General features: G+C 39.7%; 3 protein-coding genes across 4 annotated transcripts; 1 reads left to right on the top strand and 2 right to left on the bottom strand.

Moving 5' to 3' along the window:
* Positions 1-35: 35 nt before the first annotated feature.
* On the bottom strand, positions 36-3,878 carry smim19 (small integral membrane protein 19). Of its 2 annotated transcripts, none has more exons than XM_004563158.6 (3): positions 3,581-3,870; positions 3,296-3,420; positions 36-1,107 (listed from the first exon to the last, which is right to left on the bottom strand). In XM_004563158.6, the coding sequence occupies exons 1-3, from the start codon at positions 3,712-3,714 to the stop codon at positions 1,031-1,033; spliced, it is 336 nt and encodes a 111-aa protein (XP_004563215.1). In that variant the 5' UTR covers positions 3,715-3,870; the 3' UTR covers positions 36-1,030. The 2 variants fall into 2 exon arrangements, with proteins under 2 accessions (XP_004563215.1, XP_076746954.1); XM_076890839.1 differs by lacking the exon at positions 36-1,107 and adding an exon at positions 2,584-3,102 and having other exon boundaries at positions 3,581-3,878.
* A 2,977-nt stretch (positions 3,879-6,855) lies between these two features.
* Positions 6,856-20,263, bottom strand: fam199x (family with sequence similarity 199, X-linked). The gene is made up of 8 exons (XM_004563154.5): positions 20,146-20,263; positions 17,566-17,745; positions 14,468-14,687; positions 14,138-14,296; positions 13,534-13,695; positions 13,247-13,430; positions 13,008-13,111; positions 6,856-9,504 (listed from the first exon to the last, which is right to left on the bottom strand). Exons 2-8 carry the CDS (start codon positions 17,730-17,732, stop codon positions 9,331-9,333), a joined length of 1,170 nt encoding a protein of 389 aa, XP_004563211.1. The 5' UTR covers positions 17,733-17,745; positions 20,146-20,263; the 3' UTR covers positions 6,856-9,330.
* Positions 20,264-20,361: 98 nt separating this feature from the next.
* commd5 (COMM domain containing 5) lies at positions 20,362-24,614 on the top strand. The gene is made up of 7 exons (XM_004563156.5): positions 20,362-20,495; positions 20,779-20,939; positions 21,041-21,069; positions 21,185-21,235; positions 21,331-21,426; positions 21,687-21,762; positions 23,743-24,614. Exons 1-7 carry the CDS (start codon positions 20,372-20,374, stop codon positions 23,842-23,844), a joined length of 639 nt encoding a protein of 212 aa, XP_004563213.3. The 5' UTR covers positions 20,362-20,371; the 3' UTR covers positions 23,845-24,614.

Genomic DNA, 24,614 nt, shown 5'->3' with positions numbered 1-24,614 from the left:
CTGTCAGCACAGCAGTAATATTCCAACTCGTTGCACACTTTTAAGCCATCAACATAGAATCATTTTATTATAATGATGATTGTGTGAAATCAGCTACAAAATCATAATGGTGTTCCACAAAGTTAAAGGTGACCTATTGCAGTTTCAAAACAATTAGCTTGGTATTACGTACAAGCTTTCACCTGCAGCCATTTCAAACAAAGAGCTTCAGGCTGCTTTAAACACTTTCAAGCAGGCTTTTCTACTCTTGGCTCTGTATGATGTCAGAGAGGGGACACACCTAATATGGTAATCTTTCTGGATTCCTCAAGAGCCCTTTCTCTTTCTTATGACATCACACCTCTGGCTGTGAGCGCCAAAGCGCCATCCTCATGCTGTTTTTAGTTTATGAGGGGCAGCCAATCGGATGAAAGCTAGCAGAGAGAGTTTATTTCAGTGGATGAACTGAGGAGCTGTACCAACAGCCTGTTTCAGACAAACGACTCATTTGACCCGAGAATCGTGTTACTTTTTTTTTTTTTTTAACAGGACTTTCCACAGTGAATCTGTGCTGTCTTAAGCTCAATGCTAGAAGGAAAAATCTTTATATACGTGAACTGAAGCAGCTATTTCAAAACAAAACCCACAGAGATCCAGATGATGCATTTACAAATAATCTAACTACTAACTTCAGGTTTATGTGCCTTCATCTTCACATTTAAGAATCTTTTCTCTGCACACATCTGGGAAAAAAGAAGAAATGGGATGAACCATGTACAGCCTGTGTCAGTGTCGAACGCTGCAGTTCCAGCTTTAGCTCGTCACACCTGCTTAGTGTCACTGTTGTGTGAGACAGCACACCTGCTAGCTGCCACCTGTACAAAAGCATCCACAGCTTTGTTTTGTAGCTGTGGAGCAGCTCCACGTGCACAAATGAAACGTCAGACGGTGAATGAAGCAGCAAGGATGGGTGCAGATTCTTTTTACACAAACTCTGCAACCATCCCAGTCCTTTCATATCCACGGGCAGGAGAAGCTTGAAGACAGGCTCTCACTCCATAGAGAGCTGCACACTGTCTGACTGGCCCTGCTGATGTTGTTGCTGCTGCTGCTGCTCAAACTTCCTGGCTAGAAGGCGAGACATGAGACAGACGGAGAGTTACTACAATAAGCAGAAGATCTACAGGTCGTCCAGCAGGCTTTCCACACTCTTGTGAATGTTTTATGCACCATTTTGGAATGTTGAATTAATGTCTTTATTAATGTGAAGGAAAACATTACACAAAAGAGCCACCAGATAACTCAGTTTAAAAAAAAAAATCCCCACTTTTCCCCATCTAACGCAGCCCACACTGAGCCAGCACACACAGGCTCGACTACGTTAGTATCTGGTTTCACACTACAGTGATTTCAGGTTACTTTTTTGCTCTTTGTTTGGTAAATACGACTTAAGGGGAACAGATTTCTTTAAAAAAAAACATAAGGACAAAGATAAAGCAGAGTGTTTCTGTTAGAGGAGTTAACTGGTGGAACAGGTGCAGTTTATTTTCGTTGTTTAAAAATAGAGTATTAGAAAAATTATAAATCAAGAATGAAAAGAGCAAAATAATAACACTGAAACTCTTGGTTGTTTTGCTTTGATTATATTAATGACATTTAATTTAATATAGTTACTTATCTAAGGTGGAAAGTTTTTGTTTTGTACATGAGCTGCATGCTGAAAGATCTTTTGTTAAAAGGGTTGGCGTAATAAGCATATTCAGCCAATACCTTTTGATTAGCCTTGTCTCGTGCTTTCTTGCTTTGTGGTAGATCTTTATTCTGTATTCAGTGAGATATTTGAATGCTAATAAATAAATCAATAAAATGAGTCTGCTCAGCTCAATAGAATCTAAACTCTGGGGTGTGTTTTAGAATTACGCACGTGCTACAGAGGCTCACTGTAGACAAGTAGGGGAGGCATGATCGCAGAGGTTTTACCTGGAAAACAAAACCTCTAAGGCTGAAAAACAGTCACACACACACACACACACACACACACACACAAAAAACCAAAAAAAACAACAACTCAAAATCAAACCTCCGTCTGGCTTCGTCCAGCCATAGCCTCACCAGCAAGCACAACCCAGTGTAATGTTGTGTAGTGTACACACACACTGGACTTTCTGGACTTTGGTTTTGCACAACACTGGTCACTATATTCTTCATTTCCGGTTAATACTTGTACAGCTGCTGTTATTGTGTATATATTTATTTAGATTTAGATTTCTTCATACATTCTTATATAGTTCTATATTGTGTATTGTGTATTTTGTTGTACAGTTATTTTATTTTCAACTTTAATTTATATATTTATCTTTATCTTATTCTTCCCAGTTAAATTTACCCTTCATTCTAATTTGTGTTGTACAGTTATTTCATTTTTAACCTTAATTTATATTTTATTCCTTCCTAGTTAAATTTACCCTTTTTAATTTTTCATATTTATTTCCTTTCTTATTCATAGCCTTTTCCTTTTTTGTTTTCTTTAGGTCACGAGCAGTTGTCCAAGCATTTCACTACATATCGTACTGTGTATGACTGTGTACATGACAAATAAAAATTTGAATTTAATGTTAAAGGCTTTGCCACACAATATTCACTGACTTGCTGTGCAACCTTATTTTAGTTCAATAAAGGCAGCATCTACAGTACTGTGCAAAAGTCTTGAGCCACCTACCGTTTTGCTTCAATGGAGACAATTTCTTGTAATTTCTTAAAGTTGTTTTGACCAATTAAAACACTATTCCTTGGACATCACTTGCATTGGTCCAGTCTTTGTACCATATCGTGTATTTATTTATTCATTTTTTTGTTAAGCGACTTAACACTGACCTACGAATGATCCAAGCATATAAAAAGGCATCTTACTCATGGATGACTCCACTTGGCAAAGAACCAAATTTTAATTGTATCTGTGTTAGGAGCATCCTTGTTTTCATTTCTTTAGCTGAAAAAAAAAAGGTTACAAATAACAGTGTGGTCGGCGTAAAATAGTATTTTTGCAACAACAAGGCGATTCCCACAGAGAGGTTAGCTGAAAACATGGCGTATCTCGGCGTGGTGTGGAGTGGGTCCTTGAATCTTGACAAGTAGAAGAGGGAGAGAAAAGTATGAAGAGTATGTAAAAGAAAAGGGGAAAACCCAGACCCGACCCTTATTTCCCATCTTCCTGGTAAAGTAAGAGGAAATTAGAAGCGGGTCAAGACTTTTGCACAGTACTGTAGCGTCAAATCGAGTTTCACTGCAATCCACATCAGCCCACATGCATCCTCACCCAGAGAGTACATCTCCAGCTGCTGTCGCAGGCGGACCTTCTGCAGGCTGTCGTAGAAGTTGGGCTCCGGGCTGCTGCCCGCGGTGGGAGGCAGAGTGAAGATGCGCATGATCTTCCTCTTGTTTCTAAAGCGTACGTAAACAAACAGCGTCAGTCTGTGCTCGTTATCCGCAAACAACTAGGGGAACATCATCAACGAGCACACGGTTTGACCTGTAACATGTTAACCTGCCAAACCAGTTATTTACAGTCGTTATGAGGTAAGGTTAAGAAACGCGTCCTTACTTTCTGGCGTACATGAGCAGGCCGAAGCTGACCAGGATCACCAGCAGGTAGACATTCGTGGCCTCGTTCCACGCTTCGTGCACAGAGTAGTCTATGGAGTCGGGCTCGTTTCCCAAAACTCCGTGAGCGCCCATGGAAAATGCGGAAACTGCCACCAAACTACACGGAGAAACATCCAATTTTGAAGCAAAACCCTCTAAATTAGCCCCGTTAGCCTACACGTCCTCGCGAATCCACTGTGTAGCGTAAACACTACGTCACATCAGTTCTCTTTTCTTCGTTGCTCCTCTTCCGGTTTAGACGCACTTCTGCCCCCTACAGTCCCAAATCTTATCAACCCAGTAAAAAAAAAATCAATTCTGAAATTAATTCATTGATGCAGGTTTGATTGGAGAATTAAATTAATTATTACAGCACAAAATGTTTTATTTTATTCTGTGTTGTTTTTTGGGTCCTTTCCTGTTATTTGTCCTTCCTGAAGGGAACTTTACAAGCGTGTATTTGTTTTTACTTGTAAGATAAGATAAGACTTTATTGATCCCACAACGGGGAAATTTTTGCGTCACCTCAGCTCAGGTACAGATATGAAGGAAATACAAAAATACAATTAAGTACAATCAATGAAAAATAGTAAGATAATACTATATACAATGGTAGCATACACAGTATGTGATTATGGATATAGTTGGAAATATGGAAGACAAACTATATAGCTTGGAAGGTCCATTATGCATGATTGTTCTATATATTCAGATTCATTTTGGTGAAAATCAGGTCAGCATCACCCCAAATGTGCAAATCAGTAAAAGCTATATCTTACCCACATATGTTATTTTACTCATGAGCACAACTGCAACAGGAGGAAGCAAATAATGAATGAGAACTACTAAAGGTAAAAGCACACCGATTTCCAACCTCCAATCTGTTCATCCATTTATGTGATGTCACAGGTTGGGTTTTTTATTTTTTCAGCCCTGCCTTCTCTCTTTTCTGAATCTTGAGACCAAATAAGTATGTCAGTTTGCCATCTTACAGAATGCCGTTTCATAAAATATATCTGGAGGACAGAAGAGACACACAGGTGTATGTTTCTGTAGTGGTTGTTACCTTTGCTGTATAGAGGGAAACAAAAAGCAAAAAGATCAGGATGGTGATCCAACTTTCTGGTCTTCACCGTTTGAAAGTGTGGCAAAAATCCAAAGGATATCGTTCCATTTTACAGAATGGTAAACTTTTCAAAAGGAACAATGAGAGATACCAGGTGCCGCACTTCTTTTAACTGACACGCGTTGAAATGAGGCTCCAAAGTAAACATCTCTCATCACTACAGTGATGCTGACTGACCTCCTTCCTCACCTCCTCTGCTCCTATCTTTGGTGGGAGAGACTCAGACTGGCCGGAGGGGAGGCAAGGAAAAGAACTGAGGATATACAGACTGACAAATAACAATGGCAACAATGTTAGCAGACCTGTTCAGCCTCTGGAAAAAGCTGCTCAGCAGCATTAAGTGAGTTAAACAAATGCAAAGTAAACTGGGATGATTAATATGTCTCACATGTATAAAATCTAACTGAATCATGTAAAATCAGTTATCCATTTGTAATTAAACCAATCTGCTGCACGGCACCAACTCAGTAAAATTTAATTTTAGCATCATAAACATGGCTCAATCAGCATAAAAGCACTTTAGGGCATACGGATCTGTAGATGACAGTGTGACAAAGTGGAGGAGCAGTTGCAATGCTCTCCATTTGTCCCATATGTGTTTACCTTTTTTTTTTTTTTTTTTTGCACATTGTACACATTGTACACATTATTCCGTTTCTATGTATTTACTATGTTTTGCCATTTGTCAAGTAACATTGCTTCACTCACTATCCCGGGTTTGTTTGTGTAAGCGGTTTGTTGCCGGCAAATCAAACATTCTGCAAATTAAGCTAAATACTCAGTTACATGTTTCTTTATATTTTATTATGTTACAGATTAAGTCATTTGTTCATATTTACTTTGCTTGTCTTTTCAGTCTTCATGAGGGTCAGGTGTGGGGAAACGCCTGCCTGGCATTTCCTCATTTTAAAGTCCTGATGATGTCACATATGACATCAGCAGGTCAAACCAAGTGGAGGGGTTTCTTTTTCCATAGAGATGCTTCCTTTTGTTTGTGTTATGGTTTAAAGGGATTTGTTGAATGTTTTTCCTTTCGTTAATACTGCCATTTAGTTGTGTAAATGTGCATGTTAGAAGTGTGTAGAGGTTTTGTGTTTTTAGATCATCTGTGTAGTTTTAGATGCCTCAGTTGAGTGAGTGGTACTGGCTGGGCAATTGGAGGGAAATTGATGGCCCTATTTAAAGCCAGTCTCTACCAGATGCAGGAGAGGTGAGCTGTGTTACCAGAGCCATGTTAATTTGCAGTTTGTTAATAGAGTTTATTTGGGGAGGAAGTTTTGTTAAGTTACATTAAATTAAGTTCACTGTAAATAAATTGCTCACCTTGGAAACCTGAAATGTCTGCTTCCCTACCACCTTCCTTGACGTTCGAGTCTGACTACTTCACAGACAGAATGTATGTGACGTCGCATTGGCATCTTCAGAAAACCTGACCTCTGACCTTGACCTGACATCACTGACATTTGAAGTCATTGGAGTTTTTTTTTTTTTTTTTTTTTAGTAGATACATGTATGGTATTAATTTCAAACGCCTCATTTGCAATTTATCACAAACTTAAGTGTCCACGCCTCCCACACACCCACCTCACCGGTGGAGTGACAACATGAGCCTTTCATGGCTGAGGGGTAAAAAATTTGTTGCTTGTATGAAATCCAGTCTGAGCGTACAATATTTGAAAGACACTAGTTTTCATTTTTAACTTTTCATAGGTTGACTTTGTACCATGATCAGAATAATGAAATTTTGTTTATTTGGAATAACCTAATTAAAAGGTATTTATTACAAATATGCACTAAAATTTAATGCAGAGGTTTTCCTCCAGTGAGCTCTGGGGCCGGGCAAAACAGGGAAGTCCATTGATCCCTCTTCTTGATGGGATTCCCTCCAAAAGATCTCAATCTCCACCCTGAACTTACTACACAAAGGAGCAGCTGATGAGCTGTGAAAAGCCAAAGTGTTCTTTCCTTTGTTAATTATTGTGGAAAATAAAATTCACAGTGATTTAGCGCTCAATAAAAAGTGCTTGGAATTTGCAAACTGATGAATAACTTGATGAGTCATGCTCTCCTCTACAGAAGTTGCAAGTCAAAATAAGCACACGTGTAGAAAAGATGCAACACTGAATGTTTATTTGTCGAGTTCACAATAAACAGGAAGCGTCGAGTGAACTGCTCAGTCTCCCTTCAACCCTGTTATTCAAACAACACTGTTCCAGAATCATTTGTTAATCAGGAGTTAACGCATGTAAATCCACTCTTTGCTTTAGTAGCCAATGAAAACATTTTCACTTGCGTAATATAATATAACACCTCCACAGTGGGCTTCCCTTTCAAAACATCCTGTGTAGGTTTGTAAGTTTAATATCATTCATTTTCAGCAGTTAATGGCATTTTATCTGCTGAAGTTACTCTGTTGCATCACTTATTTTTATTTCAAAATTATGTCATTTTTCAAAATAGAGTTTTACTAATTCATTGCTACAGAATACACAAAGCTGTTTTTCCTCTGACTGCTGTAATTATTTTATACACAAGACAGAAACAAGAGCCACGGCTCAGTCCACATCAAGTATCAGAAACGGCAGCTTTTAGGCCGACAGTTGTAGTGGTTCATCAGGTTACAGCAGAGAAGCTGTGGAAAAAAAATCTTTTCTACAAGTTAACAAGAAAAAACTGAGCAAAACGAAAACATCCCGGTAGTTCCACAGAACGCTGTCCTGCTTCATCAGCACTTTGTCTGGGATTTGAATCTTCAGAGCAAAGTGAGCACATCTCTGGAAACGACGTTGACGGCTCAAATAAGAAGCTGAAGAATAGCTCCAAAACCATACCAGCCACTGAGCAAAGTGTGATCTTTAAAATCCTATAAAACGTCCACAATTCCCAAAATCACTCAAACAAACAATGAGGGTCAAACATTCAAGTAGGAGTTCAAGAAAACAAAAAAAAAAGACCAAATAAAAGTGATGAAAACAACAAAACACATCAAAATATGACTGAAAATATCTGAAGGGATCGGCAGCAACCTAGCAACGCATTCAAGCCCCAATGACCAGTTAGTTTGCCATGTCCATCATTTACATACACTCCCAAAAGGAAAGAAACGTTATCACAGAGGAAACCTTGAAAACAAGCAGTAAATATGATGGTACCGATCGCTTATTTACAACACAGGTAAGCTATTTCAACAGGTGTTTGCGAACGATGATGCAAGTTGTTAGTTTCTGGTCCACACGGTGATTCGCTGTGGGTAACGATTGAAACATGCAGTGTTTCAGTGCTCCCTCTAAGCCTTAAAAGTGAAATGGGACCACAAAGCTCAGCAGAGAGAAAGACAGACCAGCTCGCTGCATTTTCCACACCTAAACCATCGTAGTTTGGATTCATGTTTTCCCCTAAAGGCAACAATGGGTGCATCGATGTGCAGTTCATTCAGCATCAAGAATGTGTCGACACAGTGTGAGAGGTATTATATTTACAGTAAGTTTACAGACATGTTAAACTGCCCATAATATGCTTAAAGGATCTCTGTGTCTTTTAGCCTGTTATCTGCCTTCTTTTATTCAAACCTATAAAAGATCAAAGTCCAGGAAAAATGCTGCTCAGCTGCCTTAAAGGATTAGTTTATAGTCCAATCTTCACTCCAGTTACACAACGATATAATGCTCCACCAAGCAGCATTAAATACAACCAAAAAAAAAATCCATCGAGCACATTAAAGTCTAATGTGAACCAGCCGAATCGTTCAGCTGAGCACTGCTGAAAATCCTGATGTTCCAGTAGCAAACATATCTGACTTATTTCACACAAGACTGCAGCTGTTCCAGGATTTGGGCCATATTTCTATTTAAGAGGAACTTAAAAGTGAAAGAATGTGTCGCATACATGGCTAACTTTAACATTAGCTTCAAAGGAGGCTGTTAAGGAGAAAAGTATGAGCACTTTAAATCTGACGAGACCAATTCATCCTGCTGATTATGAACATATTTGTATGCAGATCAAATTACATCATCCTCCAAAGCTTGGATCCAGCTCCCTGTGGGGAATAAAGCCTTTGCCATCGCTCCCACTGAAGCAAATGTAGCCAAAGTCCACCTCTCTCGTCTGATCTGTCCTTCTGCCAGGTAGTAGTGAATATATCCTCTTACAGCATCTATAAGCAAACCTCTTATTACCTGCATTAAGATGCCATAATCATCATTAGTAGTGTGAATTCAATTGCAATCTTCTAAGGAGCTGCAGCGCTAACCTCTGGCTGTAAGCAGGAGAGACTGTGGCTATTAAAGCATTAGCAGTGCTTTATCACTGCTACATTAACTAGAGCAGTAGTGACTGCAGCACTTAGCAATTTACACACCAGCAGGTAACACTAGTATTAGCAAACAATATGTCGAGCTAAGTTATATGCTGCAAGAAGCTATTACTGGCCATCACATTGTTCTTACAAAAAGCATTCTAAGCATGTTAGCATATGCGGAGCTAACGCATGCAGCGATGTGGATTAGCACGTTCTATAAGCTCTATGCTAGTGACTAGGTGGAGTGAAAGCAGGCGTAGAGGGAGCACTGATTGATTCACTGGTGTCACATCAGTATGTCCAGGTCGTCTCCGTGATCGTCCTCCTCTGTCACCCGTAGCGACAGGACCTCCTCGTTCAGAAACAGCCCGCTCAGTCGCTCCTTTCGGGCCTGCCGCTGCTCTTTGAGCTGTCGCTTGCGGAGGGCTTTCTGCTGAAGCTTTCGCTGCTTTGAACGTTTCTGGAAGAGACGGTGTGTGGAGAGAGGAGTTAATAATAACAATAAATAAATCGTGGGTCTAAATGCTCTGATATGAGCAGACGTCAGCAGTGTGACAGCATTTTGTAGAAACGGATACAAGTCAACTTCAACCCTTTCAGTAATTTGCATTTCACAGCTCAACAATCCATCAGAGCATTTCATCTAAAACTGTGTAAGCACATTCTCACAGCTGTTGTTGTGAACATCCAGCCACTGCTTCACCAGCTCCACCATCTGTCAGCTACAACCTGCTCTCTCATATGTCCCCAAAAAAGGCTGATTTCTGTTTTATGATTGCAGTTTACTTTTTTTTTTAATTTATATATTTTTTATTAAGGTTTCAAAAGCAGGCATTCACAGTATGTACATCATGTAAGCATACTTCTTGCTTAGGTTATCTGCCTTAGATACCGAAATAGTATTTTAATTTACATCCGAATCATAAAGAAAGAATATTTACAACTATAGAAACAATTGAAACAATCACATAATCCGAAATAAGAAAAACAAACAAAACCAACAAACCTACAAACAAAACAAAAACAAACAAACAAACAAACTGGATGTGTTGGTAGGGGGTGATCCTATAAATATATACTCTCATACATCACAGTTATTGGTTTGTGAAAATAAAATCTGGCCTATGAGGCGTGATATATTTGACCCAGTTTTCCCAGTATGATGTAAATTTCTCCAGCTTGTGGTTGGCAGAAGCTGTTATCTTTTCCATGTTATAGATTTCCATTGTGATTTCCATCCATGTACTTATGTTTGGGCTCTCCGGGGATAACCATTTTCTGGTGATACTCTTTTTACAGGCCATCAGTAGAATAATGATTGCAGTTTACAAATAGTTTTCTTGTTAACTGAACCTTATTCTACAATTTGTTAATCCTGAAAAGGCTCACGTGTACTCCACAAACAATGAAAGAGATATTTAAGCTAGAGACAAAGCACATACCAATGATCTGAACTGAGACTTTCTTTGGTTGAGAACAACTGTGGGAATCATAGTATGGCAACAGAACTGGCACTGGAAAATATTATCAGTTACAAGACAAAACACACAATTCACCTCAGGATCAAAGCTTAGAGACAAGGCTGCAAAGACATTCTTGTTGGTCTTGTGATGCTTTCCTACATCTTGTGACTTAACAGATCCTAACGAGCCAACTTACAGCTGATCCAGGCTAAAATCTAACCATTGAGAATCTATTCTCTCTTTACTGTGTGATCTCCATCATGCTGCCCCCTGATTACACTCAGACTGCACTCTGAGACTTCCTGTGTTTGTGTCTGAAGAAAAAACAATCAAAGATCACTCAAGCGATGAGCTCTATTCTAACACAGCACAGCAAAGTTCACCAAACTGATTAAATCACTGAATCAATTATTTTTCCTCAGCAGTTCACATTAGATCATAATTATTTTAGATCACAGTGGATGTCAATATTTAAAGTCGCAATTAACAGCAGTTTAAAGAAATGTAAACTCTGCTGTCTGACAAAGTTCATGAAAAGGAAAAAAAAAAAGTCTAGTTCTGAAATGCTGAGTAGGGCTGGGCCATATTATACCGTTCACGGTAATACCGGTATAATGTTAGGCAACGATAGGAAAATGAATAATCGCGATAGAATGGGAGTAAAACGCGCATGCGCAGTGCCTTTGTTTTCATACGCACATGGCCGATTGTTGAGTGAAACAGATGAACCAGAATTGGTTTGTAAAAATGGTGCAACTTCAGTGATGTGGAACTGGTTTGGTGTTTGTCCGTCAGATACACAACAAAGCACATTTTTTTGCAGAACATGCAAGCAGCCGTTGTTATTGTCGTATTTGTCGGACTAAGATGCTCTTAAATCTGGGAGTAATCTGGGTCCTAAACTCTGTATGCTTCTGGTCAAACAACACTGCAGCATCACTGAGAGTTAAAACCTGTCTAAATTCTTTCATCTTTAATAAAACGATCAGCATTGCTGCTTTACCAGGTGTAACTATAAAGTTTAACTTCCAGGCATCCATGAAAACAAAAGTTATTACATTTAACGGAGTTAGAAGTTAGCAGGAAGCTAGTGGAAGTTAGCTCGCTAGTTTCGCTAGTTACCTAAGCATGATATTGCATGTTCTGACTGAGAGATTTCTGAAAAAATTAAAACGTACAGCTCTGCTATCACTTCCAACATAAATGAAGACAGGAAACTAAACAGCAGTGACGTTTGCAGGGTTACTGAAGTTGGGCTAGCTGGTATATAATGATGTGCTACGTGATCGCTAGCGACACAGCTATGTTAGCATAACATAAACAGTGAAGCTGGAGGATGAACGCTAACTTTTTTCCACTTATAAAAGTTAACGTGAAGGTTCTTCATGGTTAGAGACAAATGCAATCACATGGCAGGACCAAACTTCAGTCAGGAGAACAACTGAGATAATCCATCCACAATACGAGGTTAGTCATTAATATACTGCAACAACATGGGAATAGAGCAGCTGCCAGAGAATTCAACATTAATGAATCAATGGTACAGAAGTGGAGGAAGCAAGAAGAATGAGTTTAATAAAGTTTGATTTATCTGACTGCTTTGTTTCGCTTAATGTGCCTTATAATCCCGTGCACCTTATGGTCCGAAAAATGCGTACTGCACACTGCAGTTTAATGTTGCAAAGCACCTCTTTTTAACTTCAGTGGATATTATACATGGTTATGCTCAGGATATGTCAGCCCATTTCTACTGGAAATGCCTTTTGGTTAAACTTTCAGCAAGGAATTTGCATTTGCACTGTTGCATTTTTATAAAGCTTTAATGTACATAAAAACCAGCTTCTTGTTTAAGTGAAAATAAATGGAAGGTTGTCTTTTTGCGCTAGTAATGTTGTGGAGTTGTATTTTGTCTCGCATCCATTATATCGTCAGTTATATCGTTATCGCAAATTTTCAAATATATATCGTGATAAATATTTTTGGCCATATCGCCCTGCTCTAATGCTGAGTGGTTTCTCGTAATCACACCAACCACAGTCCTCACTTCCTTAGATTCAGTGAGAGTCTCCACACTCATATGCCTGTAGTGATCCTCCACAAGAGTCCCAGTTTCTCACGTGGGCCCTTGGGTTAATTAATTGCCCACCTCTGCGCTCAGGTATTACAGTCACACAGTCTCCTCTGCTGCTACACCACAGTGTGAGGGTGAGGGGAGGAGCGGTGCTGATAACAACTTGGTCATCTGTTATAAGTCCAAGAAAGGCTTCCAAGCAAGCGTTCGTCAATAGAAAACTCTCACTCAAGTTTCAAGGGCAGAAAATGTGTAACAATTATTAACACAACGCCAAATGTCCTTCTGTATAGAACAATCAAGATCTGCAACTGTTCTTCCAGTGTTTCAGAGAGATATATTATAACCACTGGCCCGGACTCTGCAGAGCAAAATATTTACCAAGAAAACAAAAACTGTTTTTCATTTTTCAACATTCATCTTTCTTACTTTAGAGTCTCGTATGCGTTCTGCAGCACTGGAAAGATTTCCATCACTGTGAGCTCTGCTAATATTAGCAACACTGCTCCCACTACAGGCAGAGGCTGTACCCCCTGGAACACAAGGCACAGACACTGTTAGAAACATCAAGACCAGAATGCAGGGGAGCAATTTTATCTTGGCAAAAGCTGGAAGTACCAACATAAGCACAGACTCCTGTGGCGGTGTCAAACCAGGCAGCATCGTACCTGCTACAGAGTTGGAGGCAGTAGATCCAGTGGAGGAGCTGGCAGAGCTGACCATGCTGGCGTTACTGCTGCTGGCTCCGCTGACGCCGCCTGTACTGGCACTGCTGTGGCTGCTCCTCTTCCAGCCCTCCCTGGTGCTGCTGGCTCGCTGCCTGGGGCTGTGCTCCCTGATGTAGTTACGCACCTAATGACGTCACACAGATCCATTAAAAGGGGAGTTTCTGAACAACTCTCGACAGCGCTGCTCCTCAATATGCAGCAGCTACAAAGCTGTTGTTGCTGCTCACCTGTTTGAGCTTCTCATCGGTGAGACAGTTGAGCTCGATGATGAACTCGCTGTCAGTGGGAGAGATCTGAGCACAGGGGTCAATGATCTTGATGATGTCGAGCTGCTCTCTCAGGCCCATCTCTGTGCTGACCTTCCGGCTCAGATACTCAATGTACTCCACCTAGAAGGGGAAATTCAATTCAATTCAGCTCTATTTAAATGGCATCAAATCACAACGATGGCTGCTTCAAGGCACTTTACATTGTAAGGTAAAGATGCTACAATAATACAAAGAAAACCCCAACTATCATACGACTCTGCATGAGCAAGCGCTTTGGCAACAGTGAGAAGGAAAAACTCCCTTTTAACAGGAAGAAACCTTCAGCAGAACCAGGCTCAGGGAGGGGCGGGGCCATCTGCACGACCAGTTGGGGGAATAACACACCAGTTCAACTGACTGTATATCGAAATGTATTACAGGTTAAAAAAAATAGACAAACAAATGAAAAAATAATAGACGACACACTGCAACAAACAAAACCACGCAAGACAGAAAACACCTGGCTCATTAGCTTTAATGCTAATTCTGAGCACTCAGCACAAAACGAGCTTGTTTTGTTTACTTGTTCATCGTTGGTCATGGCACTCCAAGGCAGCTCATCCAGGTTGCGATGAGGGTGGGGCTTTGGCTTCCTCTTGGAAAACAAACATGGTGAACTTGGCACACTTGGAATTATGTCAGAGAGGACATCACTGCCACTTGCAATGTCACTTCCTGGTAACTGGGAAAACAACAATGGAAACAATTAGATTAGGACATGACAAGATAGGATTGTTTAGGAAAGCCATTTTCCACATTCATACAGATAAAGCAACAAGTGCAAATGACTTACAACTCCTACTAAACATGAGCACCTACAGAATATTAAAAATCAGACCGACTAATAAGCTACCTGCCACTCAAATTCACTGTCAGACCAGTCCCAGTATGTGCTGATAGAGGAGGAGACGTCACTGCAAACACTGCCTTCAGGAAACAAATCCAGCGATGTGAGTTCTTGGTCGTCCAGAAGGGAGTAGCAGTCGTCTTGATCCCCCACAGAGACGGAGGAGAAGAGCTCCTCGCTACACTCAGAGCTGGCAACACTGGTACCACAGGAAGTAAGGTTCCACCTGAGGAGAACAGAGTGGACATCAAAATTAATCTTTTAAGTGACTTCTAGAAGTTGTTCTCTTCTCTCTTTTTAGACCAGTAAGGTAAAAGAAAAGCACAGATGAAGGATTTGGGGAGGATTACAGAACAGCTGGACCTTTGTTCGCCTGTGCCTTCAAATTAAGATAATAAAACGTTGCTCCAACAGTTGTTCACTTGGCAGCCACTGCTAGGTGATAATTAAACTATTTTGCACAGTTTCAGGCTGTAACACTTGGCAACAATGTTTCAGCTACTGTCTGATTTGGAGATAAAACACTTTTATTTCTTATGTTTGTGTTTAATTTGCTAAATCCTAATATGACAGTTCAAATAATTGATTGGCTACAATTTCCAAGATATTTATGTTTAACATTTTATACCTATGCACACTGTTAACATAAGTTTTAATCATGAACTGTTAGCTTATGTCTTTTCATCTGTTTATGGTCACTTCATATGATATTTCACCTTTCTTCATTATAGAGAAGACTTAACGTGAAAGTCAAAGCAGCCCCACCAGCCCCGAACTAACCATCCAAGCAGTGGACAGCAGTAAAACTTTAGATGTGTCTCGTCACTGTTGTGCATTTGCGACTCACTAAATAAACCATACAAAGAGCAATGAACATGCTGCTGCTGTGTTCTTAAGCACAAAAAAATTACAAGTACCCTGTTTTTCGTGCTTTTCCAACTTTAGTACTAGAACACACTAACACATGAATCAGTTTTGACATGGAGCACAGGTCATGATATGTAGACATTCTGCTTTTAAGACATGTCTACATGTCTGACTATTGACTTATTCCATCATTTAACAATTCAGGACAGCAGTAGAGGAAATGTAAAGGTTATATACACATTTTACTGGTGCACATTATGAGTCACAGTACTTTCAATGGCATATTGCGAATGAAATGCAAATTAAAAAAAATATATTACTTGTGTGAATTTTTAATATGCAAAAAAAAGATTTAACTTTACTTTGCAGCATTATAGAATTCCTGTTACTGGGAATGTGTCTAATCCAAGAGAACATCATATGATGTGAAATCTGAAAATTGCATTTTATGCTTCACATCAGCAAATTTCATAAAAAATATGTGAACTCTGTAGTTTATGAAGAGGTGCTGTCAGAAAATTAGCAGCTACTCCAAATTAAACAATTAGAATAATTTAAACAAGTTTAGCATTAGTAAATGAGTCAAGTTTGACTGCATTTATGTGGAAGCATTTTGGCTGCAGAGGAGTATAATCTGTAACTTTCCACATACGGTTACAAAACTCTTCCAATTTGCCAAGCAGACTGGAAACAGGCAACAGGATGTTCCAATTTAAAGTTCTTCTGCATTTACAGAGCATACCACTCATGCACATCTGTGGCACACAGAGTTTATCTGATGCATTTACTTCCTTTAGAAAAGAATCTGGATAGTCCCAAAAGAGTGACAACTAACAGATACTTTATCTATCAGCCAAGGATTAATTTGCACCACCAAGAGTGGTAATTTGCCGGTTCAGATAGAGGGGGAGGAGGTGGAGGTGGTCAACAAGTACAAGTACCTCGGGCTGTGGGTGGACAATAAACTGGACTGGTCATGCAACACAGAGCACCTGTATAAAAAAGCCCAAAGCCGACTGTACTTCCTCAGGAGGCTGAGGTCTTTTAACATCTGCAGGAAGCTCCTGAGGATGTTTTACCAGTCGGTGGTTGCTGGAGTACTTTTCTATGCTGTGGTGTGCTGGGGGAGCAGCACAGCAAAGAAGGACTCATCCAGGCTGGAGAAACTGATCAGGAGGGCTAGCTCTGTGGTCGGCATGAAGCTGGACACTCTGGTGACAGTGGCAGAGAAAAGGACATTAAAGAAACTGATGGACATTATGAACAATGCTGGGCATCCTCTGCACACGGCCATTAACAACCAGAAGAGTCTGTTCAGTGACAGGTTGCTTCTCCCAAAGACAAGAACTAACAGACTTAAAAACTCCTTTGTCCCACACGCCATCAGACTGTTTAACTCCTCTCTGGAGGGGAGAGGGAGGGGAAACAGGAGGACAAAGGAGGGGGGAACAACTAAGCTGTAGTGCCTCTTCACCTCACTGTGCAATACCTTTTGTGCAATACTTTTGTAAATAGTCAACGGTGCAATAGACCTCAATACTTGAAATGTGCAATTCACTTGTATTTTTATTTTTATTCCTATTTATTCTATTTATCCCCTTCGTATATTTTATTTATATTGTCTCTGTATTTATATATGTGTGTGTGTGTGTATATATATATATATATATATATATATATATAATATTCTGTAACTCTGTAACTTCTGTCGGTGCTGTGCTTTTTTGGAAATCGAATTTCCCAGAGGAACCCACCCGAGGGATTAATAAAGTTCTATCTAATCTAATCTGAAATCCCATCATTGTTACACAGTAACATTAAAGATCCTGTGTCTACTCTTTAAGGGTTTTTGTAGTTTTTAAAAAAAAAAACCTGAGGTGTAAATATGAGCTGTGAAAATCTGAAACCTCTCACTGCTGGGATTCCTCTAGTCCCCCAGCAACAAGACTGGCTGCTAGCTTAGCAAGCCACTTAGAATTTCCTCTTCTTACACAGATAGAGGGCTAACAATAGACACTTTACAGTAGCAGCACTTTGAGGGGACTGTTGTTGTGATTTGGTGTTGTATAAATAAAACTGAATCGAATTGAACTCAAGAGTGTTAAAGGCAACAGGGATGTCATTCAGGTCTGTATCCTCAGCACTGTAGGCTCCACACCACTACAGAGCTCCAAAATAGGGGTATACAGGCACAGTAGATACATGTACAAACACAAATACAGTCATTCTGTACTTGCCTGTTACTGTGAAAGCGATGCAGAGGATCCGTTCGATGACACGATGATAGCTGACAGCCAAAATCGCTGACATCCAGAGTTCCCACATCACTCAGGTTGGCCCTTTGGGAGAGGAGAGGGAAAGGCTCCTCCGGGGCCAAAAACTTCTCATACAAAGATTCAGACATGGTAAATCTGTATCTGAAATAAAGGAGGAGGGTAATAAATAGGCAGGGCTATGTTTCAATACACCTTCAAATAAATACATTATGCAAGGTCGTTATGCTGGACTGTACATGTGTTAACCTTCATAAGGCTTGTTTGTGAACACAACTGTTGATGCCACTGTTTATTAGGGGTGCAACTAGGGCTGCTCGAGTATGGCAAAAATGATAATCACGATTATTTTCACTGAAATTGAGATCTTGATTATTTGACAATACTTTGGTGTCACGGTTCGATATTTATCAAAAATACACAAGGTGGAAGGTGTATACAATTCAGAATAACAGCTAATATTAATAAACTAAGAGACAGTGTAGTTACTCCTGTTTAATGTTTTATTATCGTATTTTACTCATTAGCTAACAAAACTGAAATGGTGTTGGCTTCACAAGAATTATTCTTAGAAGCTTCCGACAGGTAAGCTAACTTGTTTTGCGGATCGCAGCTACGTTCTTCTTCGTTAGTATTGCGTGCAGTCTGGCCAGACCATATAAGCGATACTGCCCCCATAACTTCCTGTAGTGTATTGCAGTTACAAAAACACGTTTACATCGTTTTCGCATATGACGCGTCGACGATAAAATTCCGCGTCAACATATTTTTATTAATGACGTCTTCAACGAATCAGGGGAAAGGGGGGCACAAAGAAATACCTTTCTTTCTTATTCTCATTTTAAATGTCTAGCTTTTAATAAATAATTATCTTAATCTTACACCCAAAGTTAATCTGATGTAAAATGTATAGAAGTCCACTATTTATATAGTAACTATTAAATCTCTTTTTTTTCTTTTTTTTTTGCTGGGAGTTGGCAACCCTGTTAGTTAGGTTGTTTAATATTTCTGCTAAGTACTCGTTAAAATACCAGAATAGGAAGGATGGAGGATTTAAGTTTATTAAATTGATCAGTACTGCTGAACTATGAAATATTTTGGGTGCAGTGTATTTTTTGCATACAAGTATAACAAAATAGCTTTAGTATGAACTTGAGTATGAACTCATACAAAATGCAGCAAGATATTAAAAAACTGCTTTATTGATTAAAAAGCACACTATATCGGATTCATATCGGTATCGTCAGATATCCAAATTTATGATATCGGTATCGGACATTAAAAAAAAGTGGTATCGTGCCATCTCTACTTAAAACACTGTGAGATATGCCAGGTTTTTGACTAGCGTTCTGCTCATGTTTTTGTAACAGGCTGCTAGTAACAAAGTGCCTGAAGATACAATTTAAAATTGTCTGTGAAGGTTCTCAGTCATCCAGGTCATCGTAGTCAAAGGAGCTTGCAAAGAAAAGTGTCTGGACTTCTTTAAGTTACTTGAAGACGTTTCACCTCTCATTCGAGAAGCTTCTTCAGTTCTAAGGCCAAATGGTGGGGAGTCCCAGATTAAAACCTAGTGGGAGTGTCCCCCCGCAGAGGGACAAAAGGACCCCCTGATGATTCTCTAATCGTCTGAGCCAAGGTGTGGGTCCCAATCAGCCAGAGTTTCGGGTGAGCTTTTCTTTGCAAGCTCCTTTGACTACAATTTAAAATTGTTTCTTTGCCAAATTGTGATGTGATACTGGTTCATCTCTCGAGTTAATAAATTATTATATAATTTATTCTAACATATTTGCTCCACTGCACACGTTTTTTATTGTTTGTACTGTGCATGTCTAATCTGTTTATACTGGGATCAAAGAAAAAAAAAACGGACTTCTGTCCCTTGTATGTGTACATGTACTTGGTCAATAAATCTAACTCTGATTGTTCAGATACTAAAAAAAGTCACTAATGGTGAAAACCTGTTTTTCGTCCAAGCATCAGTAAGAAGAAACATCTACCGATTTACTTTAATGGAAAAACTAGTTGGGCTACCTACTATGAATGCTTTTTACTTAGCAACTGTGCTAATAATAAAGCTCATAATCAACTGCTGGCTCTGTTATTTGGCACAGCTTAGACTCAAAGTAACTGGTAAACAGCCTGAATACTTCAAGTTACGGTAAACATAACCCCACGCGTTAAAAGCGCGCGCGCGCGCGCTCGCACACATATATATACACATATTGATACACATATTGATCCCCCCAGGGATCAATAAAGTATTCTGATTCTGATTCTGATAAAGGCTTTGATAAAGCCAGCTCCATTAGCTTGAGTAGAACTTACATAAACAGTATCGTGTTTAGAAAACGCGAGCATAAGCCTCTGACATCACAACACAAGCTAACATCCTTAGCTTGCTGCTAATCCTCCGAAATATCTATGTAGCGTTTGCTAATACACAAAACGATCTGAAACTCCCATTTCCCAACAAATGCCATGTGTGAACGCTATGTGAACAGGTCTAAGCTGTAACTAGGAAGCTATCGATATTAAAAATCCTACCTTTTGGTTGTTCAAAAAGAGACCACTTCTATCGCCTCCATTTGCAAATCCGTTTTCCTCTAAACGACGAGCTGAGCTCTCACCGCGAGACTCCGCGGAATGAGAGTCATGTGACATGAAGGCGGAAGCTGTCGCACAAATACAAAACTAGCTAGACAAACCCCTCTCTAACACCAATTTCTCATCTTTTTATCTGTTAATTCTGTATGTTAGTGAACACCGAGGCATGTCTTCCAGCCATTCAAAGGACTCTTTGAGCTTTCTGGGAGGCAGAATACCACCGGAAGTCGAGTCATTGTCAAAAAACTTGAAGGATGTGGACCAAGAGTTGTTCCGAAAAATACTAAAAGGTAAATAAAGTCTAAAAATGAAAAAAATAGCAAGAACTAAATAATCGTATTATATTGTGTCTATTCGAATACGTACCCTGAAACAATAAAACTGAACGCCTTTTGGTGAAGTTTATTGTGAAACTGGACCAATAACAGTATCCACAGTAGAGTTGTGACCTCCTCAGCCTCCCAGGATGTTTATGTCGTGATAAGATCTTCTGCTGATATTCGGACCAAGTGTTAGCAGTTGAAGATGCCGGATAAGTGCATTTAATGTGACTGTGAATGATTCCCTGTCCAGCTGTGGTCAGTGCCCTGGAGGGAAAGGACTGCACAGAGGGGATGAAGTCCATAGCAGAGAGCAGTGTCATCCCGCAGGAGAAGCTCTGTCACATCGTAGCTGGGATCCACAGACTGCTGTCTGAGGCCATCCGCATCCCCACAGCGTTACTTAAGCAGGAGGTGAGCTGATGCTAAAGCACTAGAAATTATATTCACTGAAACAGACTTCTCAACTAACATCTTCATTCCTCTTCTGTGGTGCCTGATGGGGCATTGATTAGATCTTTAAGGAAGATTTGAAGGAGCTAAGGTGAGGGAATCATTTTTTTTCCACACCTCTCTTTGTTTCCATTTATTATCTCCACAACCCCACCCCCCAGATTCTGAAGAGGTTATTTCTATTGTGTTTTTTCTTCTTTTATTAGAATACCCGAAGACTTCATCACAGATTTCTCCAGTGTGGTTTTTGGAAATCAGTATGTTGATTTTACAACCTCAGGCATGTCCAGGATTGGTATCTCAGAGCAGTGCTACAATCAGGTTCTATTTCCTGTGCTGTTTGTGTTTTCAGCCGTGCAGCTCTAGAAGCGGCCGCCTCTCAGAAGGATCCTCATCTCCCCACACTTGAAGAATTGAAATGGAGAGTGGATGTTGCCATTTCTACAAGGTAACATACTAAACGAACTGCAAAAACAATATGGCAATATGTGCAAGAAATCTTTGTTAATGGTTAACTGCCTACTAACACAGTGTTTTAAAGCTTTCCTGGAACAATACCATCTCTTACCACCGTCTCTTACTTGCAATATAGAAATAAGTCAGGAAGAAGGGTTTAGTGAAAGATTACAAAAGATTCTACTGCACTCATTTTAAAGTCCTACTCTTTAGACTTTGTGATGATGTTTTTGCTTTTCTGTGTCGAAACAGCTCTTTAGCCCGAGCGCTGCAGCCTTCTGTTCTCATGCAGATGAAATTTTCAGATGGGAGGTTTCAACGCTTTGAGGTATTTAAACAAGTAACCTGTTCCTGATTGTACACACAATACATTCTGACCCACAGTCCCCTTCTTATTCTCATTTTATTTACTTTTAATGACGATACCAGTACCACAGTATAGATCTACATGCCAAATTTCTGTGCATAAAACCACAGTTCAGAGGGTTTTTTTCTCTTGGTCTTTTGGCTTTTAAGAGTCTTGTTGAAAGTAATAGTTGTTCAGAAGACGTTGACGGTTTCCTCGCCTCTTTGTCTTCCCAACATGACAAAGTGCCTGCATGGATTCTCTCTTAGCACTGACATGCTTGTTAGGTTAATTGGTAGTACTAATTTCGCTGTAGGGATAATTATGAGTGGTTGTCTTTAAGTATTTACGAAAATGGATGGATTTAACAATACCTTTTAAATTCCTGAAAATGTCTTATGCATTAGCAAATCTCTAACAGAACAACTACAAAGAAACGAGTCAAGGTGTTGCAATCCCGAGGGTGAATCATGGGATGTACTTAGTTTTTCAAGGACCTGCATAGAGCCTTGTAAAAACTGTTGGCTCTTAATGTCAGTGAGCGAAGATATCCTTAATATGGTCATCTCAGACACAGTTCTGGCTGTGAGCATAACAGCCCCACACACCTGCTGCTAAAGGTGGATGAAGGTGAAGCCAGAATATCAGTTAAACAAGAGGGTGGCCTGAAACGGGGGAGACCCTGTGCCAGACAGTGGAAGGGAACTGGGTTGCATAAAGTCCTAGTACACAGATAAATAAAGATTACTTTTAAATGTAAATCATGCAAAGCTACACTTAAAGTATGCATTGGAAATGAGTTCATTCTCATGAGCTAACCATTGAATGAATTTCTTTTGAGAAACCTGTTAACATCATATGGATTTTTTTCTCCACATGACTGATGATGGTTGTGCACTATAGTAGTTATTCCTGGATTAACACAGAGTGTTAAACATGTTGGTTGTAAGCCAGTGGGCTAATGTAGGTCTGTTTCAGTTATTGCATAACAGGATTACAGAGGAAGTAACGTTTATTAACGGCAGCCTAACCTACAAGCCGTCCTTGACCAAGTGCCCCTGATACGTTTGCAGTGTTGTTTCTGTGCTAGTCAGCTTGCTTGTGCTTATTACAAATATTGTTTTGTTAGATGCTAAAAAAAACTGTTGCATTTCTGAGTCTTATTTTTTTCTTTTATCAGCTTACAGAAAAAAAAACTACAGTAAAAAAAAAGCCTGATATCCATTCACATAAATGCAAAAGTGTCAGTTTTAAAACAGGAAAAAATGAAGAATAAATAGATGCACTCCACCAGGATGTGCGGCAGCCTCACTGCCACGGTGTAATGCTATAGTACGTCTTATTCAGCAGGGGGCGCCATACTCCGCATCAGCCTCAAAATGACAAACTAGAATCCACAACTGCTTTCAAAGCTGACTACCAGTGTGGTCGGAGCAGAAGCAGGGACGAGGACGCCTACTACGGATGTGCAGCGATTACGTAATCAGATTAAAGCAGAATTAGAAGATAAGCAGCAGCAACATTCGATGTGCAGTTTTTCTTTATGGGTGCAGCTCATCTCCACCTGACGCATGCTTCTCTGGAAGTGAAGGGAGGATGAATAGCAAACAGACGAGATGACTTCTTCCTTCTTCAGCACACTCTTCTTAATTAGCACTTGCAAACAGCTGCAAACAGATGGTGACTCACACGCAGCTTGAGACTTAAACACAGGGATGACAGGGACAGAAATTAGGGAGGCAGCAAATGAAACTCTGGGCTTAAGTATTAGAGCACAGCATTTTGCAAGGAGTCCATCTACATCCTTTAGGTAGAAATCCAGGTTTTTAATGACTTTAATGACTATTTCTTGCATTTTTAGACATTCAGACACACAGTAAACAGCTGTGGAATGTGGCTGTGTGCTTATTTTTAATGCTGAACACTTTGTGGGTGTGCTAAATGTTCTGTGGTCTTTTCCAGGTACCTGTGTCTAAATTCCAGGAGCTTCGTTACAACGTTGCTTTGATTCTCAAAGAGATGAATGATCTGGAGAAGAGGAGCATTCTTAAGATCCAAAACTAATACACCATCCGGAGCTGATGTTTATGCTAACTCATCTCTGCTCAGTTTTTAAAACTCAGTGGAGCTTTTCTACATTTTTTCATACGATGTTATGCAAGATAACGCTCTGCACGTCATTATCTTATGCTCTGATGGTGTTGGCATCCAACATACTCGAGACAAGCACTTCACCTCCTACCGTGTATTTAAAAATCTATAAAGTTTTTTGTTCTCGTTGTGCATTAGTCTTTGATGTTTGTGTCACATTTGAAAGTCCTGCAATCCCACACCTGTGCCAAAATACAAAAAAAGTCAAGTGGGCGCTCGTGCACCCTGGTCATGTGATACACGCTCCTCTTTGAAGCAGAACGTTTTGTTCCCTCACCTCTGGGACTCCATGTGACAAGAGGTCGAAAAAATTATTTAGAAGTCTTTTGGCTAAAAGCGCAACCATAAGTGTAAAAAGTAACTTTCTTTTAACTAAAAGTTTGTCTTGTTATGTGTTTGTTTTCCAAAATAACATTGAGATTTTTTTTTCTCACTGTTGAACCACATTTCTGTAATAACATCTGTCGGTCACTAAATTTGTAAGGAATGTTTGATCTGTTCAGATTCAAACTGTGTCACAGAAATAAGAGTTAGATGATAAACTGTAAACTTCAAATGCTGAAAGTCATTGAAATGTATTACAAAGAAATCTTATGTGTTCTTGTGACATCTTTTTACATGAATGAAACTGATGTTTTTGATTAACTGCAGCTATTTTGTAGATTAAATGGAACTCGGTATCA

This window comes from Maylandia zebra, linkage group LG2 (genome assembly GCF_041146795.1).
Source record: "Maylandia zebra isolate NMK-2024a linkage group LG2, Mzebra_GT3a, whole genome shotgun sequence".
Classification (NCBI taxonomy): Eukaryota; Metazoa; Chordata; class Actinopteri; order Cichliformes; family Cichlidae; genus Maylandia; species Maylandia zebra.
The sequence above is the reverse complement of the archived record's forward strand: the minus strand, read 5'-3'. Positions and strand labels throughout refer to the sequence as shown.

Excerpts from the sequence above, each read along its gene's own strand:
- smim19 (XM_076890839.1), bottom strand. The coding sequence starts at position 3,714 with ATGGGCGCTCACGGAGTTTTGGGAAACGAGCCCGACTCCATAGACTAC. Across the intron at positions 3,421-3,580 it reads CTGCTCATGTACGCCAGAAA|AAACAAGAGGAAGATCATGC; the intron begins GTAAGGACGCGT and ends CGTACGCTTTAG. Across the intron at positions 3,103-3,295 it reads GCTGGAGATGTACTCTCTGG|ATTCAAGGACCCACTCCACA; the intron begins GTGAGGATGCAT and ends CTACTTGTCAAG.
- fam199x (XM_004563154.5), bottom strand. The coding sequence starts at position 17,732 with ATGTCTGAATCTTTGTATGAGAAGTTTTTGGCCCCGGAGGAGCCTTTC. Across the intron at positions 13,112-13,246 it reads TGCCTCCAACTCTGTAGCAG|GGGGTACAGCCTCTGCCTGT; the intron begins GTACGATGCTGC and ends CTTGTGTTCCAG. Across the intron at positions 9,505-13,007 it reads AACGCATACGAGACTCTAAA|AAACGTTCAAAGCAGCGAAA; the intron begins GTAAGAAAGATG and ends CGTCTCTTCCAG.
- commd5 (XM_004563156.5), top strand. The coding sequence starts at position 20,372 with ATGTCTTCCAGCCATTCAAAGGACTCTTTGAGCTTTCTGGGAGGCAGA. Across the intron at positions 20,940-21,040 it reads CAGCGTTACTTAAGCAGGAG|ATCTTTAAGGAAGATTTGAA; the intron begins GTGAGCTGATGC and ends GGCATTGATTAG. Across the intron at positions 21,763-23,742 it reads GGAGGTTTCAACGCTTTGAG|GTACCTGTGTCTAAATTCCA; the intron begins GTATTTAAACAA and ends GGTCTTTTCCAG.